Source organism: Poecilia formosa, unplaced genomic scaffold (assembly GCF_000485575.1).
Source record: "Poecilia formosa unplaced genomic scaffold, Poecilia_formosa-5.1.2 Scaffold649, whole genome shotgun sequence".
Lineage (NCBI taxonomy): Eukaryota > Metazoa > Chordata > Actinopteri > Cyprinodontiformes > Poeciliidae > Poecilia > Poecilia formosa.
In genome coordinates, this window is record NW_006800588.1 from 119,741 (window position 1) to 139,389 (window position 19,649).

Consider the following 19,649-nt stretch of genomic DNA (forward strand, 5'->3'; position numbering starts at 1 on the left):
CTAAAAAAAACTCTTTACAGACATCATGGGAACCAGAGAGTAGCACCCATCACTCTCATTAAGATACTGCTGTACTAAAACCACAGCTAATGTTAGCATGTCTGCTAACAGACCAGCTACCGGAGCAGAGAGCCTGACTAATTCACCAGCTTGTTATGTGGTGTTAGCTTAAATAAAGAGCAGAAAGTCTTAAGGAACAACAGCTACATTTAGTGATTAGGATCTATGCTTTGCAAGTAAATATAATTTTAAAAATTAACAATAAAAACTTTAACAATAATAATTACAATAAGTCTGTATCAACAAAAATATGTAAAATAAATACACAAGAACTAAAATCACAATAACGAATCATTAAATACATTAATACCTAATGCTGCGTTGTGTCAGCAGCAGTAAGAATCATTTCTTGCCTTTGTGTTTAAAATAAAAGCTGAAATGTTTCTATAACTGGGAAAACGTCAAACTGCTTTCTCTCACGTTTTATACTGTTTTTATTTTTAAGTCAAAGTTAACAACCTGGTGGCTGTAAACCACTTGTCAAACATTTCCTCATAAAGCTCAGGTTAAACAAATAAACATGTAGCTGCAGGATAATAAAAGCTGCTCAACAGCAAACAGGAAAAACAGATTCTGACTAAAATGCAGGACCAGCAGGTATTTTGTTCTGAATTTGGTGGATTTATGATTAAAACAAAGTGAAAGTTGTGCAAATGATCAACATGTTTAACTTTATGCAGCTGCAGTTGCCACATAAGAAAGGAAGGTGTTAAAAAAACTAAAATGAAAAACGATGCAGGAAACTGCGGCTCTTCTCTTCACACAGCTGCTCTGAGCGCAAACATTTATAAATGCTATTGTTCATAGATTAGATTCAGATGAACCTCAGACAAAATTCAAAAAAATAAAGCATAAATCGTATATTTTTCCACCCAGCCGCCTTACAGACCCAGTTTAACAGACAGAACACAACACAGCTATCTGGAAGTTGCTGTTTGAGGCTTTAACACAGGAACAGTCAGAGTTCAACACCATCGGTTTCACTGATAAACATCTGTGGTCTGCCAAGGTGAAACGGCTTTAAATAGACATGAACATGACTACATCATGAAGATTTTAGAGATAAAGAGATAAAAGTGAGCAGCTGTGTGGCGCCTGGCGTCACCTGAGAGACGACAGACGTTACATCATGATCCAAACGACAACATGAAGCTTCAGATAAGAGACGAGACTCAAATCTGATCGTTTCCTCAGGCAAGCAGCCCAAATGTTTCTACCGAACTCCACATCAAAGCATAAGGCAAGAAGACAAACGTCTAAAGTGAAGCTTTAAAATGTTGAGTTTAAACTTTAAGACTCAACAGATTAAAGAAAAAAACATGTAGAGAAAATGTTGAGAGCTCACCTTTCTGCGGCGGACAGAAGTAGGGCTGATGTTCGGGAGCAGCGGTGGCGAGACTGATGCTGCTGCTCAACATCACACTGAACCCTGCTGCTGATAAAAGGGAAACGGTGTGTGTGTGTGTGTGTGTGTGTGTGTGTGTAGCCTGCAGCTGAAGTCTTCCTCTTTCAGCCCCGGCAGAAGTGATCTTTGCTTTGTCCTTCCAGCTTCCTCCTGCTGAGCTCGAAGCTTCACGTTTATTTAAACTTACATCACTTTATTTACGACTCGCCGCAGAAACTGATGTCTTATTTATGGCTCTTCTGGAAACATTTAGGAGCTTTTAACGAAGCCAGCTGAGACATAATCTATCAGCGCAGCATCTGGTTCTGACTCATCTGAAGAGCTTTCAGAGGTCCGATCTCATCTCTGGTTCAGCCTGTAAACATCAGAGGGCGATTAATGAAACATGCAGCAGCTGCAAACCGTCCAGCAGCCAACAGACCAGCGACGGGAACTGTCTCTTCATCAGAGTGGTTTCAGAATAAAACAGAACTTATTGTTCAATGTTTTCTATTTAAATCCAACATCCAGAAGCTTCTAGTAGAACTTTCTGAGGTCTGGACTTTGACTAGGCCGTTAAATCAGACATCCCCACAGTACCATACCTCCATTAGGGGACCAACAGTTTTGCCTGTTTTGTCACTGCTGTGAATTTAGATCCATTTTTTATTTATGTTGTAAGAATTTTTATTTTATTTTAGGTCATCTTGATTGATGCTATTTGCTATTTTATATCTGAAATGCACATTATCAAATTTATTTGATGAAATTATATCACTTAGAAAACGTAATTTGTTATGGAGTGCTTTTATTTTGTAATTGCACATTAACGTTTGGCTTGATTTGATGATTAAATGATCATGTTAGTCATCATTAAAGTGATCATTAATTATTTATATAGCATGACTTTTATTTTGAAATCCCACACGTATTTAATTCAAGGAGCTTTTACTTAGTAAAATTAATTTAATATTTTATAGAAAAATATTATTGTGCATGCTTCATTGATTTTGGCTACTTTAAGTAAAAAATTATTTTCTGAATGACTTTTATTTTGAAATACATCTCTTGTATTTCCTTATGTCACATATATTTCTTATTGCTTAGTGTAACTTATTTATCTTAGCATTTATTCCACAGACCAATAAATGCATTACCTTTATATTAATATTAATTATTTTGTCCTTAACGGCCTTCCGTACGTTTCTTTGATCTCATAAAGTTTCCTTCAGGCAGAAACTGGAACAGAAACTTTCCCTCCAGGTGAAGCCAGTAAAACAAACCCTTTTATTGCTTAAACAAACTGTACAGATTTAAATATCCAGAGGGGAAGAGGTGCATGATGGGAGCTTCAGGACACGTCCTCCATGTAGTCGACTCCGTGACTCTGACTGACCTGAGAGACGCTCAGGTCCTGCGTGGTTTCGTCAAGCTGAGCAACAGACAGACAGACAGAAGGCGACATTCAGAGCTGGAACTGACCTCAGATCAGACGCTCACACCAGACAGGAGAGGGTTAAACCTTGTCGCTCGTCTCCGGACCCTCGATGGAAACCTCCTCGATCTCCTCGCCGATGCTCAGCTCGCCGTTGGAAAGGTCCGACCGATGGCTGAAACACAGAACCGGCTTAAAGCTGAAGCTGCAGAGTTTACGTTCCCTTTGGGTCAATAAAGTGTTTCTGAATTTAATTTGTTTTCCTGCTGTGGGTCAAACCTGAGTGAGGTTGGCACCTCAAACTAAATTGGTGTCAAACATTTTAGTTTAAGCAGCAAAAAATTAGTTTGTGCCGCTATCATTTTAAAGATATCAATAAAAGTTTCCAGAGGTCATCAGAGGTCAAACCCCCCCCCTTCCCCCCCGCTTACGTTTACGAAATCTAACACGCTGGGTGTCAAACAGCTCAGCTACGTTTGTGCAGCAAACAGTTTTGTTTGTGTTGTTTGTGCTGCTTTTGCATTGAAGATATTCATGATGACCTCTGGAAACGTTTTTATTCAAATATTTAAAATAATAACAGCAAAAACTGAAATTCTTGCTGCACAGAAGTTTGACAGTAACTTCAAACTGTCAAACTTTGAAGTTTGACAGACTCCTGCAAGTCTAACCTCCTGTTAGACTTGCAGGAGGTGGGAGGGAAACTTCACCGGGTTCCTGCAGCTCTTCTCCTAACCCCTAAACCCCTAAACCCCTAAACCCCTAAACCCCTAACCCATCAGACCGAACGCCTCAGCCTCCTCACCTGTTGAAGTCGTCGTCGTATTCCACGTCTTCGTCTGTGGAGACAAAAAAATTCAATCCGATCGTTAGACCCGGTTTCCTTCCTGGAACTAATGGAAGCAAAAGGATGAAGCAAATGAAATGGTTCTGACCCAAATGCAGAGACCCGGTTCTTGGAGACTTAAAATATTTGTCTTTGAAGTCGTTCAGCCCTAGGAAAGAAAAAGACCTGATGTTCAGAAACTGATTATTTGAAGGGGTGTGCATAAGACTGACATCACCCTGTCATGAACATGAAGAAGTCTGAATGTTTATGACTGTTGGCATGAATGTCATTCCGTAAATAATGACACTTTTAATGCAAAGTTACTCTAAAAGTCCATAAAGTGCCAACTCTGCATGATTTTGTAAATTATGATAATTTAATACAAAGATGGAGGGAGAGAGAGAGAGACAGAGAGAGAGAGAGAGAGAGAGAGAGAGAGAGAGAGAGAGAGAGAGAGAGAAAGAAAGAAGGAGAGGTTCATCTTCCTTGTGGGTCGGCTGAGTGAAGCTGACCGTTCCTGCTGTGGCTCGGTTCCGACCCGATGCTTCCTGCTCCGGGCCTCGACGCCTCAGACAGAGAACCCGCCGGACTCCCTCTGGTACCAGACGCCTCAGGCTTCCTGTGGGTCAGAACACAGAACCCGGTTCATTCCGGCCTCCATGTGGTTCCTTCAGTCAAACCGGAACCAGAACCAAAACAAACCCAGAATGTTCAGCTGGGGACAGATAAACCCAATTCAGATTTCCAGATGGTTCCAGATTTTCTTAAACATTCGATGAAATGACCGGTTTGGGTTTCTGACCCGTTTGTTCAGGCAGGTTGTTGTTGTTGTCAAGTTTAAATAAAGGTTACAGGACTTTGACACACTGACATGCTAACAGAGGCGACGCAGCTACCTGTTGACTTCAGACACACCTGAAGGAAACCATGTTGGATTAATAATATTATTACTGGATTACAGGAGGAAGTTGGAATCAAACTTTGGACTGCGAGGTATCGCTTGTTCCCCTGTAAGGAGATTATTCTTTAGAAAATTAGACTCTTTTAGATAATAAGTAAATCAGACGACCTGCAGCTCACCTGAGCTCTGAGCCGAGATCCGAGACGGGATCGCCTCGCTCGGGCTCTGGGTCTGCAGCCAGGACCGACAGGCTGAACCAGGAGGAGGAAGAGAAGGGACGTAAGGAGAGAGTCAGAGAACACACACACACACACACACACACCCGCACACACACACACACTCTGAGGTGTTAAACAGCCGGCGCGGAGACTCGGACCACGGCGACCGTTCAGCTGCTCCGCCGTTCGTCTCGCCTCAGTGACCCCCTCTTCTCCTCCCACATTAAACTTTCATGCAGCCCACGGCGGAGAGACTGACTGGGCCCCGGTCGCCCGGGGGCCCCATGCGGGCTCAGCGAGTCATGATGCTGCAGACATGATGGGACGGGACGCAGCGGTCACAGGGACCTGCTGCAGGCGTGGCACAGACACCAAACAGGCCGGCGGCAATAAATCTGTCCAATCAGAGAGAGCTGCAGGATTCATCGGGTCCAGCTCACCTGAGAAAACACCTGAGAGGCTCTGAGCTGACATAAACCTCCTCATCTGAAAGTTACAGGTGTTTTAATTCGACAAGTAGGAGGAGATTCACAGAGGAATCAGCTGATTGAAAACTCCAACCGTTTCCAACACTGCCTGCGTTTCCATTAGAAATATACACAAACGTTTGTCTACATTCTGCTAATGTTGAAAAAAACAACAACAAATTCACAACTGAATGTTTCCATAACGAGCACCACAGGTTCACTAGGTGTTTGCTAATTGCTCCTGGCTAGTCTGAAGGAGCTGAGAGGAAGAGACTTCATAATTCATTTATGTGTTGTTTTATTTATTTTGATATTTAACGTGTCCTCCACTTCCAGTTCAGGATCTAAAGTTTATCGATCTTCCAGAATGTGTTTCTGGATTTTTACGCTCTTATCATTATATGACTCGAAAATGATTTCAAAACCATAATATTATCGTTTATCACAATAACTTCTGGGACAATTTATTGTTAAGTAAAATGTGTTATCTTGTCAGGTCTGACATCAAGCAGTCTGTTTCTGTTTACCACTAAAGCTTTTGGCTGCGACAGCCGAATCAGATGTTCGATTTTTATATGATGTCAATCATCACATGTCCAGCTGATTCTGCTTCCTTTCTCTAAGAGCTTGTGGAAAGTTTTCTCGTGCTTCCTGAATCCCTCCTGAATCCTGCAGTCTTCATCTCCTGAGGTCTGTGAACGCCTCGCTGCAGGAGGCGAGTTGAATCGGGTTTCTGATACGATTTAGATGCGGTGGGCTCGTTAGCGTTAACGAGGCTCGTCTGGTTGGACGGAGCATGCACACTCACTCGCTGAGGCTTCGGCCTCGTCTCATCAGGGAGACGGGCGGCCCACACAGACCCTCCTCTCTCAGCGGGACAACGCTACAGGACGGGATAAAGCAGGACAGGGACAGAGACGCTTCAGAGACAGGTCAAAGGGAAAGCAGAGTGAGGATGTGGACAGGTGAGAGTTCACCGAGACGACGGAGAGGAGGAAGAAAATCCCAGACTCAAGTTTCTGACTGAGACTCAAAGGAATGTGCCGAATAAGGAATACTTTCTTCCTTCTTCTCCTAAATGACCTTTGACCTCCTGATTTTCCCCTCCTCTGACTCGGGTTTTGTTACTCACTCCTTGGGACTGTTTGTCCTCTCTGACGACTCCTTTTCTCCGATCGGAGAGCTTCCGAAGCAGCAGGAAGAGAAACGAAACACCAGAGAGACAAAGACGTTCAGATGGTTTTAACACTAAAACCTGATCGACAGGCGGATGAAAACAGAACATTTCAGATTATTTTTATTGATTTATCTACGAGTCCAAACATGAAAAATCCAGAACTGAATCAGCTCCAAAAATATGAGAAATTTAAATTCAATGGTTTCAAATTTCACAGAAAGTTTACAGACATTTAAAAACAAATTCGCTTGAAATTTGTTAAATATTCATTTCAAAATATTCTGGAACAAAAATCCAGAGTACTTTTATTCCAGATATTTAACAAGCATCCATCCACTTTCTTTACACCCTTGTCCCTTAGTGGGTCAGAAGGTGCTGCTGCCTCCAGCTAACGTTCCAGGGTCACCTGGACAGGTTTCCATCTGTCGCAGGACAAACAACAAACATGTTTTTGGGCTGTGGGAGGAAACCGGAGGAAACCCACCATGCACAGGGAGAACATGCAAACTCCATGCAGAAGGACCGGGAATCGAACCCAGGACCTTCTTACTGCAAGGCAACAGCTCTACCACTGTGCCACTGTGTAACAAGTAGAAAAGATAATTTACTGTTTGAAAATATATTCTAGATGCAAAATGAAATAAAAATAAACATTTGATGCATACTGAATAAAACTCCAGTGTCTCATAATCACTTCTGTTTTTTCTTTAATAGCTCGACAACAAATCGTTTAAAGCATCAATCCTGAAGTTTATTAAAAAATATATTTATTATTTCAAAGCAATATTTATTTAGTTCATTATTTTTATGGGACTGTTGTGTGGGGAGGTATTTTATTTTTTCCACAAAATAAAAAAACATTTTATAGTTATTCAAAAAACAAAAGCAACCAAAGAACACAACCTTCTGCTTTCTTTTTAAATTCAGGATCCATTATTATTTTTTCTTACAAAACAAAATTTGCAAACAATTTCTAAAAGCATGATTGTTTTTGCGTAGCTGGTTGTCAGGCTGCAGGTTCGTTGTCATTTATTCCTAATTTCTAACTGCAGCTGATGAAACATTTGCGCTGCAGATGATTAAATATGAGATTATGAAGGTTTTCTCCCTGCTGCTCTCCGGTCTGCAGCCGGTTTCCTCCAACCCGAAGGCGTTTTTCTCACCAGCCGTAAGTCTTGAGCGGTTTGGGCAGCGGGTCGTCGAAGAAGGAGTCTCCTTCGTCATGGTCCACGTCTCCGTCCAGCTCCAGGTCCAGATGCGCCGCGCTCCCAGCTGTCGGCTGCTCCTGCTGGTACCGTTTGGGCAGGGAGAGGACCTGCTCCAAGTCCTGGCCAACAAACAGAGTTTCCACACAGCTGAGCAACAAGCTGAGGCAACGCTGGTCACAAACGGTTCCAGGAACCTCCTCGGATGAAACAGAGGCTGATGCTGCAAAAGGAAATAGTTTCTGAAGCTTCTCCCTCATGCCAGTCGTTTTGTTTCATCAGCAACGGCTTTTTTTGTGTGACGACAAATCAGCTGAAACTATTTCCACTGGTTGTCCAACTTCTTTCTGTTACGCCTCCGTTTTCAGAGAAAACATGTTTCCTACTGATCAACTGGTAATCACCAAGAGAGGCTTTGACTTGGATTTGATCTAACAGGAATCAGAACCACTAAGTAAAGTAAAAGTAGGATGTTGATGTAAAGCCTTCAGAAAAATTTGCATGTTTGTACTTATTTGTTTCCTTAAATCTCTTGACTTATAACCGAAATAAATAGAGACGCTGGAGTTATGATGCGGTTTGTTACAAACACGTTTGGTGATAAATTAGCAAAGTGTACGAAGCAGCGTAGAATCAAACTGACCCTGAACTGAGACGACTGCTCGCTTTCCACCGTTTATGTTGCTGCTTGTTTTCAGAGAGGTTTAAATTGGGGGCCTGTCCGGGATCTAAACTGTTTTTGGAGTCAAACTGACTGATTTTGTAGTGGTACTTGAAACATTTGAAAGGATTTGTGCAACATTTTGTCCAAATTAAATCATTTTCCAAAGGTAACAGGCAGACTGAACAGCTCAATTTTTGTTAATAGCAGAGTTGTAAGAGTAAGAAATACAGCATGGTGCAGGAGGGAGCCATCAATCACATGAAGCCAATATTTTTCACAGTTTTTGCAGAAAATTAATAATCAACTCATAATTACGCGTTAATGTGAAGAAATGCAGGGATTTGTTGATCTTGAGTAAATTTAATGCCAGCATTAGATCAATGCAGAAACCGAAGACTGTGTTGTTGGTTTTATTAATGTAGAAATTAAAAATGGGGGCCTGTCCGGGATTCAGAGGTTTTCCATTCATTTGAGTGTCGTAGGTTCATAATCAACCTCCCAAACTTTCCCTTCTGGTTTGATGGCTGGATTGGTATTTTTAAAGTTGGTGCTCTGTTTTTATGTGCTGGCCTGAACAACAACATTACAGGTGTAATTATTAATATTAACAATTACTCCAGTGTTGGATGGGTTTCATTGGGCTTTGTAGCAGCAACTATACGTTGCTCTAAAACCTCCAAACATTAAAACATTTACAAAAACCACCAAGTGTGAGAGAGTCGCAGGTTGAACTGTAGCTACAGACATGGAAAAAAGAGCAAATAATAAAGATGGAAGCAGATCAGCAGGCAGTGAAGGAAAACTGGGTTATTTCTAAGAACCGTTCAGAACCGTCAACAGTTTCTAACCAGAAGTCTAAAACACAGAATGAGTTCCTACATAAAGAATGGTGCCAAGGACTGAAACCCAACATGAGAAGGTTTGCTACAGAGCATCAGTGCTTTCTCTGCATCAGCAGAACCTGAAACAACACGGTTCTGATCCAGCTTCAGCTCAAACCTTTAAAAAATGCAGCTGATTACTGTTAGATGTGTGAATTAATCATGAAATACATTTTTCTGCCGTTAAATGGTCTAGAAATTGGTTCATCTCAGATGTTTTTATCATTTTTTCTTTTTTGTTTTGGACAATCCAATTCAAATGAATACTGAGGTCCAGTTCAGAGGACCTGCTCCTACTCAGGGTTCTGTATTTCTGGATTTTTTTTAGCGTATATCTACAACACTCAATAGAAAATGCAGCTCAGGAACCTGAAAAACCTGCCGTTAGCAAAGCAGCCATACCAGGGGCGCCAGGTATTTGTCTTACCTCTGATTGGCTGTAACTGCAGGAGCAGAAGTAAGAAACTTTAGATATTAGCTTCTGCTGTAGCACTAAGCTGGTTCCCAGTGTGCACATTAATGCAGGTTAATGAATATTTGGTGTCTAAACTCTTAAAATATGCATTTATATATATAATCTCTGTTCAGATTACGGTTAAATGTTGTTTCTGCCTGAGATTTGATCAGAAAAATAATCTGAAGCTTCTTCCAGTCAATTTAACCAGAACCTTTGGACACAAACAGCTGAGCAGAGCAGGATGAGAGCAGCTCTGTAGTAAACCCGTCTGTGCCACTCGGTGAAGACGGTGAAGAAACGCGCGCCTCGTTTCCACTGAGCGGTTCGGTGCCTTATTTGATGATCTGCAGTGGAAACGAGGCGGTGGATGTGATGGTGAGTTAGATGCAGCAGGGATCCGGTTAGCGAGCTCAGGTGCTGTTCATAGTGATGGTGTTAGTGCTGCCCTCTTGTTTTTACCTTCGCTGCTGTCTGGCTCCTCTGACCTTTGAACCTGGGGATCTGTGCACAACACGGACAGCAGCCATCAGACCGACAGACTGGATGCTGGGCGCCTCACGCAGAGACCAACAGCGGGCTGATTTATCGACCTAAAGTCTAGAATCATTTCTAAATAAAACTGTTCTACTGAATAAAAACCAAAACTTGGGAGAGTACTGGAACTACGAAGGATCAAAAGAATGAAATTTTACGACAAAAATACTGGAGACTTTGTCTCCTTTCAGTCAAATAAGGCGAGTTCCTGCACATATTTCATGTCAAAACGAACAAAAGGAGGAAGAAACAGGTGAAAAGTTTTATTTTAAATGTTAATTCAAACCTTGAAAGCGTCACATTTTTCTAGACTTTAACCCTGCAGAGAGCAGCCTGACCTGGATATCCAACAGCATCAACCACCATTATTCATCACCAACCAATAATATAATACACTTTATAATACACATTCAGTAATGATTCACTTCAGAAGTGCAGAAAAAAGCCTCTATTTTTTGGATTTCCCATACTGTCCCAAGTTTTCCTATATTTTGGTCGCACATCACAGAAGCAGATTTTTCCAGCTTGTAATCCATGTTTTCTGTTTTCTCTGATTTTTCTCTGATTCCCAGGACACCAGTTCATTTCTCTGAGGGAATTCTTGTAGGGAAAAATAAAACTTGAGCTCTGTACCTTACTGACAGGCAGAGAGCCCGGTTTGTCTTCAGCAGTCTGGGTCTGATGCCGACTCTCGTCTGAGTCCGAAACGACCTGCAAGCAGTTCAGACAAACGGATCGGTTTGGGTTTCCTGGAGCAGCCACAAGATGCAAACACTTCCACCAGATTTTCCCCATTTCATCTAAAACTGAGTCCATTAGATTAGATTCCTTTTTAGAAAACTTTTTATGAGGAGCAGAAATAGTTTGGATTTAATCCAAACGAGGCTCCCGAGTGAAAGAACTGAGGAAAATCCTTCAGATGAGTGAGCCTCTCACCACACTCCTGCACTGATCGAAGAGACTTTTGTATGTTGACAGGAAGGACTGGAAGTCGACCTCTGCAGAAAACAGAACAACAATAATATGTTACTTTATAACAATACCACATGTGACACATGTCACTGATGTGGGGTAACTATCAACATGGCTGAATTTAGCGCTTTAGCATTAGCTTCTGCTAATTATCATGTTGGTGTAGCGCTTTAGCATTAGCTTCCTCTGAGCATCATGTTGGTGTAACCAACACTTTAGCATTAGCTTCTGCTAATTATCATGTTGGTGTAACCAACACTTTAGCATTAGCTTCTGCTAATTATCATGTTGGTGTAACCAACACTTTAGCATTAGCTTCTGCTTGAAAACAAAGACTCACTGCTGTCTGCAGCTCTGAGCTCTTCGTCGACGAACCTCTCCAGCATGCTCCTGCAACAGGGAACACAGATGAGCCATCAGATTAGCGGCTCGCTGACTGGAATCTGACCAGTGAAACCAGTTAGGACATGGATCCTACTTGTTGAGGCTGGGCAGCAGATCTGTGAAGACCAACTTCAGGTCTTCCTTCCTGACTGAGCCGCTCTGATCCTGCAGGTGGCAGCACAGAGTGCAGGTGAGACCGCCGTCAGCGATTGGTCGTAAAAAGCCGACGTTAAACTGGGGCACTGACCTTATCGTGAGAGTCAAACGTCTTCCGAGCGTGACTGATCTGTTTCTGAGAGAGATCCTGCCGAGGAAACAAAAGGAGCCGATGGAACAAGAACATTTAACTTTTATTTAAATGTTAAACTTCACAGAACGCCATTAATTTATAATCATCTATATCTTAATCTTTTCTCTGATTGGTTTCCAGAACCTTCTTTGTTTCTTTAGGATCTAGAACAGATTACTTCCTTTGGGCCCAAATGATTCGATTTGGTTCTGAATCACAGAATCCGACCTTCAGCTCACCTTGACGACGTGTCCACTCCTGTCTCCCTGACAACACAAACAGAGACATGAGTCAGGTGAGTCTTCGCTGCATCGGGTCGGATCAGAACCCGGACCGGATCTCACCTCAGAGCGGATGGGCAGATCGCTGCTCCGCCGGGCCCTGCGGACCAGCTCCAGGAGAACCGGGGCGTTCTGGTTCAGCTCCGAATCTGACACGCCCAGCTCCCTGCAGACCAGGTCCCGGCTGTCCAGACCGTTCAGCTGCAGAGGGGTCAAAGGTCAAACACTTAAAACCACAAGAAACCCCTCCAGGTTCAGATCAGTCAGAATGAATGGACCCAGCTCCTGCCCACTCAGCTCCTTCAGACTAGCCAGCAGCAATTAGCAAACAGCTGGTGGAGCTGCTGAGCTCATTATCGGAGCTGCTGCTCAGAGCAACGCTGGAAAAACGTTAAAGGGTTAAAGAGGAGCCATGTTGGGATGACGTCCAGGAGGCAGAGCTTCAGACAGAGCAGGAGTTTTTAAAGAGACACAGGCCCAATTTCAAGGCGTTAAATATCTAAGTAAAAGTTATTTCAAGTTACTTTTCATGCATGTAGCATTTTCAGAACAACTGAAGGTAACATAGTTACTTGATTGTGTTACAAAATGGCATTTTGTGCATGGAAAACACATAATACTGCCTCTTTAAAACGTAGTGTGGAAAACCAGACTGATCCCCAGTCAGTCCAGTTAGAAATGATGTGAAACTCTGCACATGTGAGGCAGTTCTCCTGCTGGCTGGTTCAGACTCAGAGTTTCATTTTCAGGCAGCAGGAACCGGGCTGAGTTCTCTGTGGGATCCAGCGTTCACAACCACAGACCACAGAGGAGACGCTCTGAGTCGCAGCTGCTAGCAAGACGCGCTAACAGCTTCGGCACCCTGCAGGAGCGCTGCAGGACTCACCAAGTTGATCTCCGGCTGGAACACAGCGAGGCTGAAGTCCAGGTTGAACACCTGCAGGAAGTCCATGATGAGACTGGCCACCAGGTGTCCTGGGGGACACACACGGGTTCAGAACCAGAACCAGAACCACAGCAGAACAGCTCATCACACAGATCTGAGAAATAATCCAGAAACTTAAAGGTCTGAAGCAAACTGCTGTCTGATGATGCAACAGTGCCTCCTGGTGGTCAACAACTGCAACAGCAAACACGATCCATCCATAATTTCTTCAGATTTTCCTTCCTCCTGCCCAGACTGTCTTAAAAATCTGATAAATCTTTACCTGAGGGGAAAATAAATCTGCTTTCCAGAGAGACCCTGAACTCACCATCTTTAGTGTTGAGGCATTTCTTCAGGTTTTCATTGATGAGGGGAGTTTTGTTCTGAGAGAAACATGACAAAGGTGAACATCAGCTGATAAAAACACAAACTGTGGATCAAACCACAAGAAGCCTCACCTCCAGTCTGTCCTGGTCCTCCATGGCCAGAAAAACAGCTGCCCTCATCTCCGCCTGTCAGGAAAAACACACACATTTTATTGGAAAATAACCATTGGTAACACAACTAGAGGATAATTTCCTAATAATTTAGATTTCAACTTGTGATTGTTTCCATTTTGCTGCTGTTTGTGTTTCATCAGGAGGTTGGTCATGTGACAGTGATGCAGCATCACAATCTGGTCATTTGTTCACAGCGTTGAAATGGTAGGAAAACTACAATAATGTATAACATCGGCTGAAAAAGCAACATTAATATCAATATTGGCCCAAATGTTCAGATCAATGAATTCCTGCTAAGATAAAGTAAAGGCAGCCTGAATCCATTTTGACATCACAGCTGTAGATTTATTAAAAACAAAAGTGCAATAAGTGAGTAATTTTCTTCAAGATAAATTCAGCTTTAAGTTTTTGGCTGTTCTTCTCCATAGCTGTAGGTTTGGTTAAAAGTTTAAAGGGCAAAACAGAAATAAATTCTGCCAAATGTTACAACCAGCCAATGTGTTCTCTGCTGCTGATGAAAGTATTAGAAGAGAGAATAAAACATATTTTAGTAATGGCATAATTCATATGCTTATTTGTAAATTACATAATGACCTATATACATGTGTTATTTCAGAGAAATTATGATAAATTTACAAGAACTACTTCAAGTTGGGGCTGTGAGCCAAGTTTAAAATATTTAGGTGGTAAGCTTGCTGCATATGGAGCGGTTAGCATGTCACTGCCGTCCCGTCATACAGCAGCCATCTTCAGTCAGAGGCCTCCTCAGCTTTGTTGCATGACTGACTGCAACTGGAGATCCTTTCTGCCCACAGCAACACCATCCATAACTCTTTAAGTTTATGATTCAGCATACCGCTTAGTGGAAACGAGGCAATGGAGTTTTTTTTTTAATTATTATATTTATTTATGACAACATAACTCATATTAATGAGCTGTAACAACACTTCATTTCCTTTGGGATAATATAGGATTATTTAATGGAGTTGAATCAATTCATTTCAGCCTGTCTGAACTGAATTCATAACTAGTTCTTGTTCAGTATGAACTGTTCCAAGTCAGGCTGTACTAAATGGGTCGCATAAATCATTCTACCAGTGCTGGTTCGGTCTGACCTCAAAATAACTAAAATATCTTATGTTAATTACATATTTTTGGAAATATTAAATTCTTATTTCTGTTTTTATGTAAAATACTACAATAAAATAATATAAAATTTGCTATATAGTCATCGGCTTTAACCAACAGGTAGCTAAGACTGTTTCTTCAAAGTTAAACTGGTTAAACTGGCTCATCAGTAGATTAGCAACTCGATGCTAGCCGCTAAGCTGAAGCCGCTAACCGGAGGCTTCTTGGTTCTGTTTCCGGTTCTGATTTCTGACCTTCAGTTTGTTGAGAACTCCGCTGTTCTCCAGGTTCTGGATCAGCAGGTCGCGCAGCTCGGTATCATCTTCAGCAGCCGACATGTTCACCTGGATCTAAGCTAGCCGCTGCTGTCAGGACAACAGACCAAAACAAACTATACGGAAGTGCTCCTGATGATGCTTCTTCCGGTGTTTACCGCCACCTGCTGGACGATACCGTGTATACCCGTTTTACCACCAAACCTGTTTACAATGGATACAAAAGGTTGTTTATGAAATTTTAAGTGTTATTAAATGGATATTAAAAATAATAAATTAAACAAATTAAACGTCCAATTAAATTGACTTGAAAATTATAATTACAATGAAAAATTATTTTTTGTTCTTTTCATTTTTAGTATAAAAATACTTTAATTAATGTGCACCAGCTTCATCACAAACATATTCAAATATAAAAGTTATTCTATAAACTAAATAGGATGTACTAATAACTGTAGATGTGATTAAATAGAAAATAAACGTAAAATAAGAATAAAAAATGTTAAACAAAATTAAAGACAAATAAAAATAGGCCATAAAAACATTCTTTGTATTACCATTGTTTGTTTCTTTTGGCATAAAAATAGTTTTACAAACTGCATTCCAATTCTTTGTTCCTTCCTTCCTCCTTTCCTTCCTCCCTTCCTTCCTTCCATCTTTTTTCTCTATAATTATTAAAATTTGATAGTAATTTTAGAAACACGTTATGTTTTATATGCAATTTTCGGTCTGCTTAAAAAAGCTATAAATAATAACATGGACATATACGGAAAAATATTAAAATAGAATATTATAAAAAAAAATATTAGAACATTAAGAAAAACTATTCAAATAAAAAATACATAAATTTTAATTAAAGCAAACAAACAAACAAACAATAAATAAATAAATAAATAAATAAATAAATAAATAAATAAATGCTGATGTTTTTTTCTCAGTAATTTCTGGTATTTCAGTAACTGAGTCAGGAGAAATAATAGAATAAGTTTATACTGAGAGGTGATGGGTGAAAAGGGAAGGTGTGAGGGATACAGATGGAGGAGAAAGTAAAGATCTGGGTGACGAGGGAGAAAGAGGGTCTCAGAGGGAGGAGGGGGAGCAGCCAGACAGGGTGAGGAGGAGGAGGAGCAGGAAGAAGAGGACGACGCTCAGGCAGACTAACAGAGCAGCCTCCCGGTGGATCACGGAGCTGCTGCAGCCGGAACCCCAAGCAGCGCAGCCGGAGCCATGGCCGACGAAAGCACCCGAACCACGGCCTGCACCGGCTCCAGCCTCCTGCAGCCGGTCAGCGAGATGACCAACCTGCCGCTGGATCAGGTAGGACCCGGACTGGGCTCTTTCTCCATGCATCATCCCGGGGGCCGTGCCTCGGAGCCTGGCGGACGCCGCGCCGCAGCTCCGAGGCGGGGATCGTGTCTCCAACAGGCGCCTCTTCCGAACAAAAGATGCCTGAACAGGGCGGCGAGGCGGTAGGTGAGTCCTGGCTGGACGGAGGCCTCTCAGAGTCCAGCTGTGGGAGGAGAATGTGTTTTGTAACAATGATCAGGTCTGAGCAGAAGATGCGCCTCTTTGTGGTGGAAATAAACAGGGATCTATGAGCCTGGGTCTGCAGCAGGTTTATGGAGCAGAGCAGAGGCTCCAACCACCAAAACATCTGCAAATCCAGATCATTTATACCAAATAAAACGATGAGGAGGAGCTTAGAGTCCAACCAGGATGAAGGGCTCATCAATAACAGAATCAGTTATCAGGTGATTCAATCATTCCTCCAACTGTGGAGCCCCAGACCAGCAGGAACTAGTGTTGACTTGTTCAGATATCCTCCTCTGGTTCCCAAATTCAGGTATATATCATTTACATATGGGGTCTATTTACAGTTAATCTCTAATTTTCCAACATTTTCCGCCTTTAATGTGTCATAAAATACCCAGAATTCAGCTGAAACAAGCACAGGGAGAAACTATTAACGGATTAACAAACTGCTGCACACCATTTTGTTTGAGACACACTCATATGAATTATAATTAACAATAAATAAAGTTCAGATGTCCTGGTAGGATAATTTAGTAAAGCTATCGTTTGTAGAGAGTTTACAAAGGATCAGATCCAAGGTACCAGTCAGGAGAAGGTTAAAGACAGTTTAATCAGCCTGGAATTTGCAGGGATTTTTTAGTACAACTGTTCCAAATAGCTAGAATCCACAAATAGTTGAGACCTCCTCTAAAATGCCTCTAACTGCTTATTTTTACAGTTCAAACAGTAAAAATACCTTAATGTGCATCAATACACTCAGTGTAAACAGCATTAGTGCTACCACAGAAACTAGCATCCACAGTCTTCCTTATTTCTGCTGGTCAGGCCAATCAGCACCCAAGGAAAAGAATAGGGCTTCTGGATTGGCTGCTTTGTAAACACCAGTCACTAGCAGTTAGCATCTAAGCTAGGCATCTCAGCTCTCCACTGAGCATTTTCCTTTGTTTTGTTTTAGAACTGATTTACGAACAATATGGAGAAAAACCCCTGAACAGGCGTGGTCCACTGTGTGTAGAAACTGAACAGAGAGGCTGCTAGGAGCCTTGTGGTAATGCTGAAAAGCTGCAGTAATTTCTGGCTGTGTTGGGTGTCAATAATCTGCTGTTGTCTCCATGGATTCTCCTCTGATGGGAAACATTCAAACCTGCCGAAAATCCCCCTGATTGTCATTGGAGAATGTGTCTGGGACATAAATCTGAACGTTTGGGTCCTTTAGGGACAAAAACAACGCAGTGACATTAGTAAAACCATGGTAGTGGTAGTATCATGCTCTGGGATTATGTTTATTCAGATGGAAACTAGGGTTCTTTTTGTTTGTTTTATCAAAGTTGATGAATTAGGGACAGTTCTAAATACGTCTTCATCACAAAGTCACTCTAATAGGACCTGCATGACAGCATGAAGTAGGCTGAAGAAATTCAGATGCCACTGGCTTATCATTAGCAAGTATTCATATTTAAAAACTCTCCCAAATGAAATAAACTCATCAAAGCATTGAAGGTCAAACTTCCTGAAAAACGATGCCAAAGACTCAACCTTCAAGTTATGAAATCATTATTGGTTATTTTTGTCTCAAATTATAAATTAATTTGATTCAAAATATAGGAGAGCAAAAATATTTCTGTTGTTATGGTGATAAAATGTCAAGAAAAAGTCATTTATGGATTAGCAGATTGACTATGTGGTAATGTTGAGTCTGAATGTGCTAAGCTAAAGGTCAAAGGTTAATATTCTGTTAAAGCTGAGAAACATCAACACACTGACAGAAGATAAAAACTTCCTGAAGAGCTTTGAGCCTCCAGACTAACAGGTGATACTCGGCGTGTAACAGGTAGACGACGCTGCGCTCTGATTGGCTGAGAGCCAGCTGTCTGGATGCAGGTGGATCAGGTGGTCGGTGCTGCTGCTGGAGGTCAGAAGGTCTCTAGGTGGTGATACCGAGACCTGGACGTCCAGATGGCCAACCAAGATCTGTCCGCCTCACCTGTTAGAAATATAATTCAGGGAAGAAACTCATGAAAAATGTTTCATGAAAATGTTTACAAGTTGATCAGATGAACTGAAGTTTGATTTGCAACGTTGTTTTTTGGTTTCAGTCCCTCAGCTCTTACTGACCACCACAGGTTTGATGCTCTGCCTTATGACTAGAAATGGGGATTTATTTTACATTTTGATGTATTAATGTCATGATCAATTCCAATTAATGATGTTTAAAACTTTCCTTGTTGTTGGGATTCTTAGTTTTCCTATTTTATTCACTGTTTGTTAAATAAAAACATCAATACATATGAAAAATATGAAAATAAAAGTTACAATGTGCAGCTTAGTGATACAAATATCTCTACATGATTCTTTTAGAAACACATTACAAATGGGAATGTTTTGCTCTCAGTCACACATAAAAATGAAGTATTTATTAGTTCCTATCGTCACTGTTTTCATTATGACAGTAGTACCACAAAGTGCTGAGATAAACTTGGTTTTGTTTTAGACTGTTTTCCAGTAACCTAATGGTAATGGTATAATAATGCAAGAACTCATTCTCAAAGATCAATAAACCTTAAATTCTAATAAATGTTTAACACTGGAACTGGAACATTTTAAATATCCAAAATAAATAAACGAAACAGAAACAACAGATGAAATGAAGTCTCTGTAAACATAACTGTCCTTTATCTGAGCCAAAAGCTCCAGACTGGAAGCTTTTATCTTTGCTAATGGAAATTATTGAACTCATTTTAATTTATCGTGTCAGTAATTGATTTATTGATTTATTGCTCGTTATGACACGCCTACTGCTGATATCGTTCCGCCCTGACATGTTGCTTCAGACCATCAAACAGAAATACTCTGTGATTAGATTTCTACTTCCGGATCTTTTCTCCCAGTTTAAACTTCCTAAAGAAAGGAAAGAGGATCTTCGTTTCTCCAGACCGAATGTCTCCGTCCAGCCGCTGCTGGTCGGAGTTTAGTGTTGGATGAGTAATCGCTCAGTTTACACACTTTCTATTATTTATGACACTTGGTCTCAGATTACAGACAGATCAGATGCTCAGTGAGATCACTTTCTGGAAATACAAGACTACATGGGATGGAGATGCTCCTCATCATCAGCAGAAACACAAACCTGCAGCTGGACGTGAGATTTGG

The 19,649-nt window shown here is 41.3% G+C and overlaps 2 protein-coding genes across 6 annotated transcripts in view; one reads left to right on the plus strand and one right to left on the minus strand.

Moving 5' to 3' along the window:
• Window positions 1-2,702: 2,702 nt before the first annotated feature.
• On the minus strand, window positions 2,703-15,187 carry cep43 (centrosomal protein 43). 5 transcript variants are annotated; one of them, XM_016666026.1, is made up of 21 exons: window positions 14,946-15,187; window positions 13,522-13,575; window positions 13,392-13,446; window positions 13,025-13,113; window positions 12,202-12,339; window positions 12,097-12,123; window positions 11,816-11,872; window positions 11,663-11,733; window positions 11,525-11,574; window positions 11,149-11,210; window positions 10,846-10,923; window positions 10,138-10,179; window positions 7,635-7,798; window positions 6,427-6,477; window positions 6,103-6,177; window positions 4,789-4,860; window positions 4,221-4,327; window positions 3,815-3,874; window positions 3,685-3,718; window positions 2,967-3,054; window positions 2,703-2,876 (listed from the first exon to the last, which is right to left on the minus strand). In XM_016666026.1, exons 1-21 carry the CDS (start codon window positions 15,027-15,029, stop codon window positions 2,796-2,798), a joined length of 1,539 nt encoding a protein of 512 aa, XP_016521512.1. In that variant the 5' UTR covers window positions 15,030-15,187; the 3' UTR covers window positions 2,703-2,795. The 5 variants fall into 5 exon arrangements, with proteins under 5 accessions (XP_016521512.1, XP_016521514.1, XP_016521513.1 ...); XM_016666028.1 differs by lacking the exon at window positions 6,103-6,177 and having other exon boundaries at window positions 14,946-15,185; XM_016666027.1 differs by lacking the exon at window positions 10,138-10,179 and having other exon boundaries at window positions 14,946-15,184.
• Window positions 15,188-15,907: 720 nt separating this feature from the next.
• Window positions 15,908-19,649, plus strand: part of mboat2b (membrane bound O-acyltransferase domain containing 2b) — a 13,756-nt gene continuing 10,014 nt past the window's right edge. Inside the window, exon 1 of the mRNA XM_007542001.2 lies at window positions 15,908-16,283. Within this exon, the coding sequence (XP_007542063.1) occupies window positions 16,194-16,283 (90 nt within the window). The 5' untranslated portion in view covers window positions 15,908-16,193. The remainder of the gene's footprint in view (window positions 16,284-19,649) is intronic.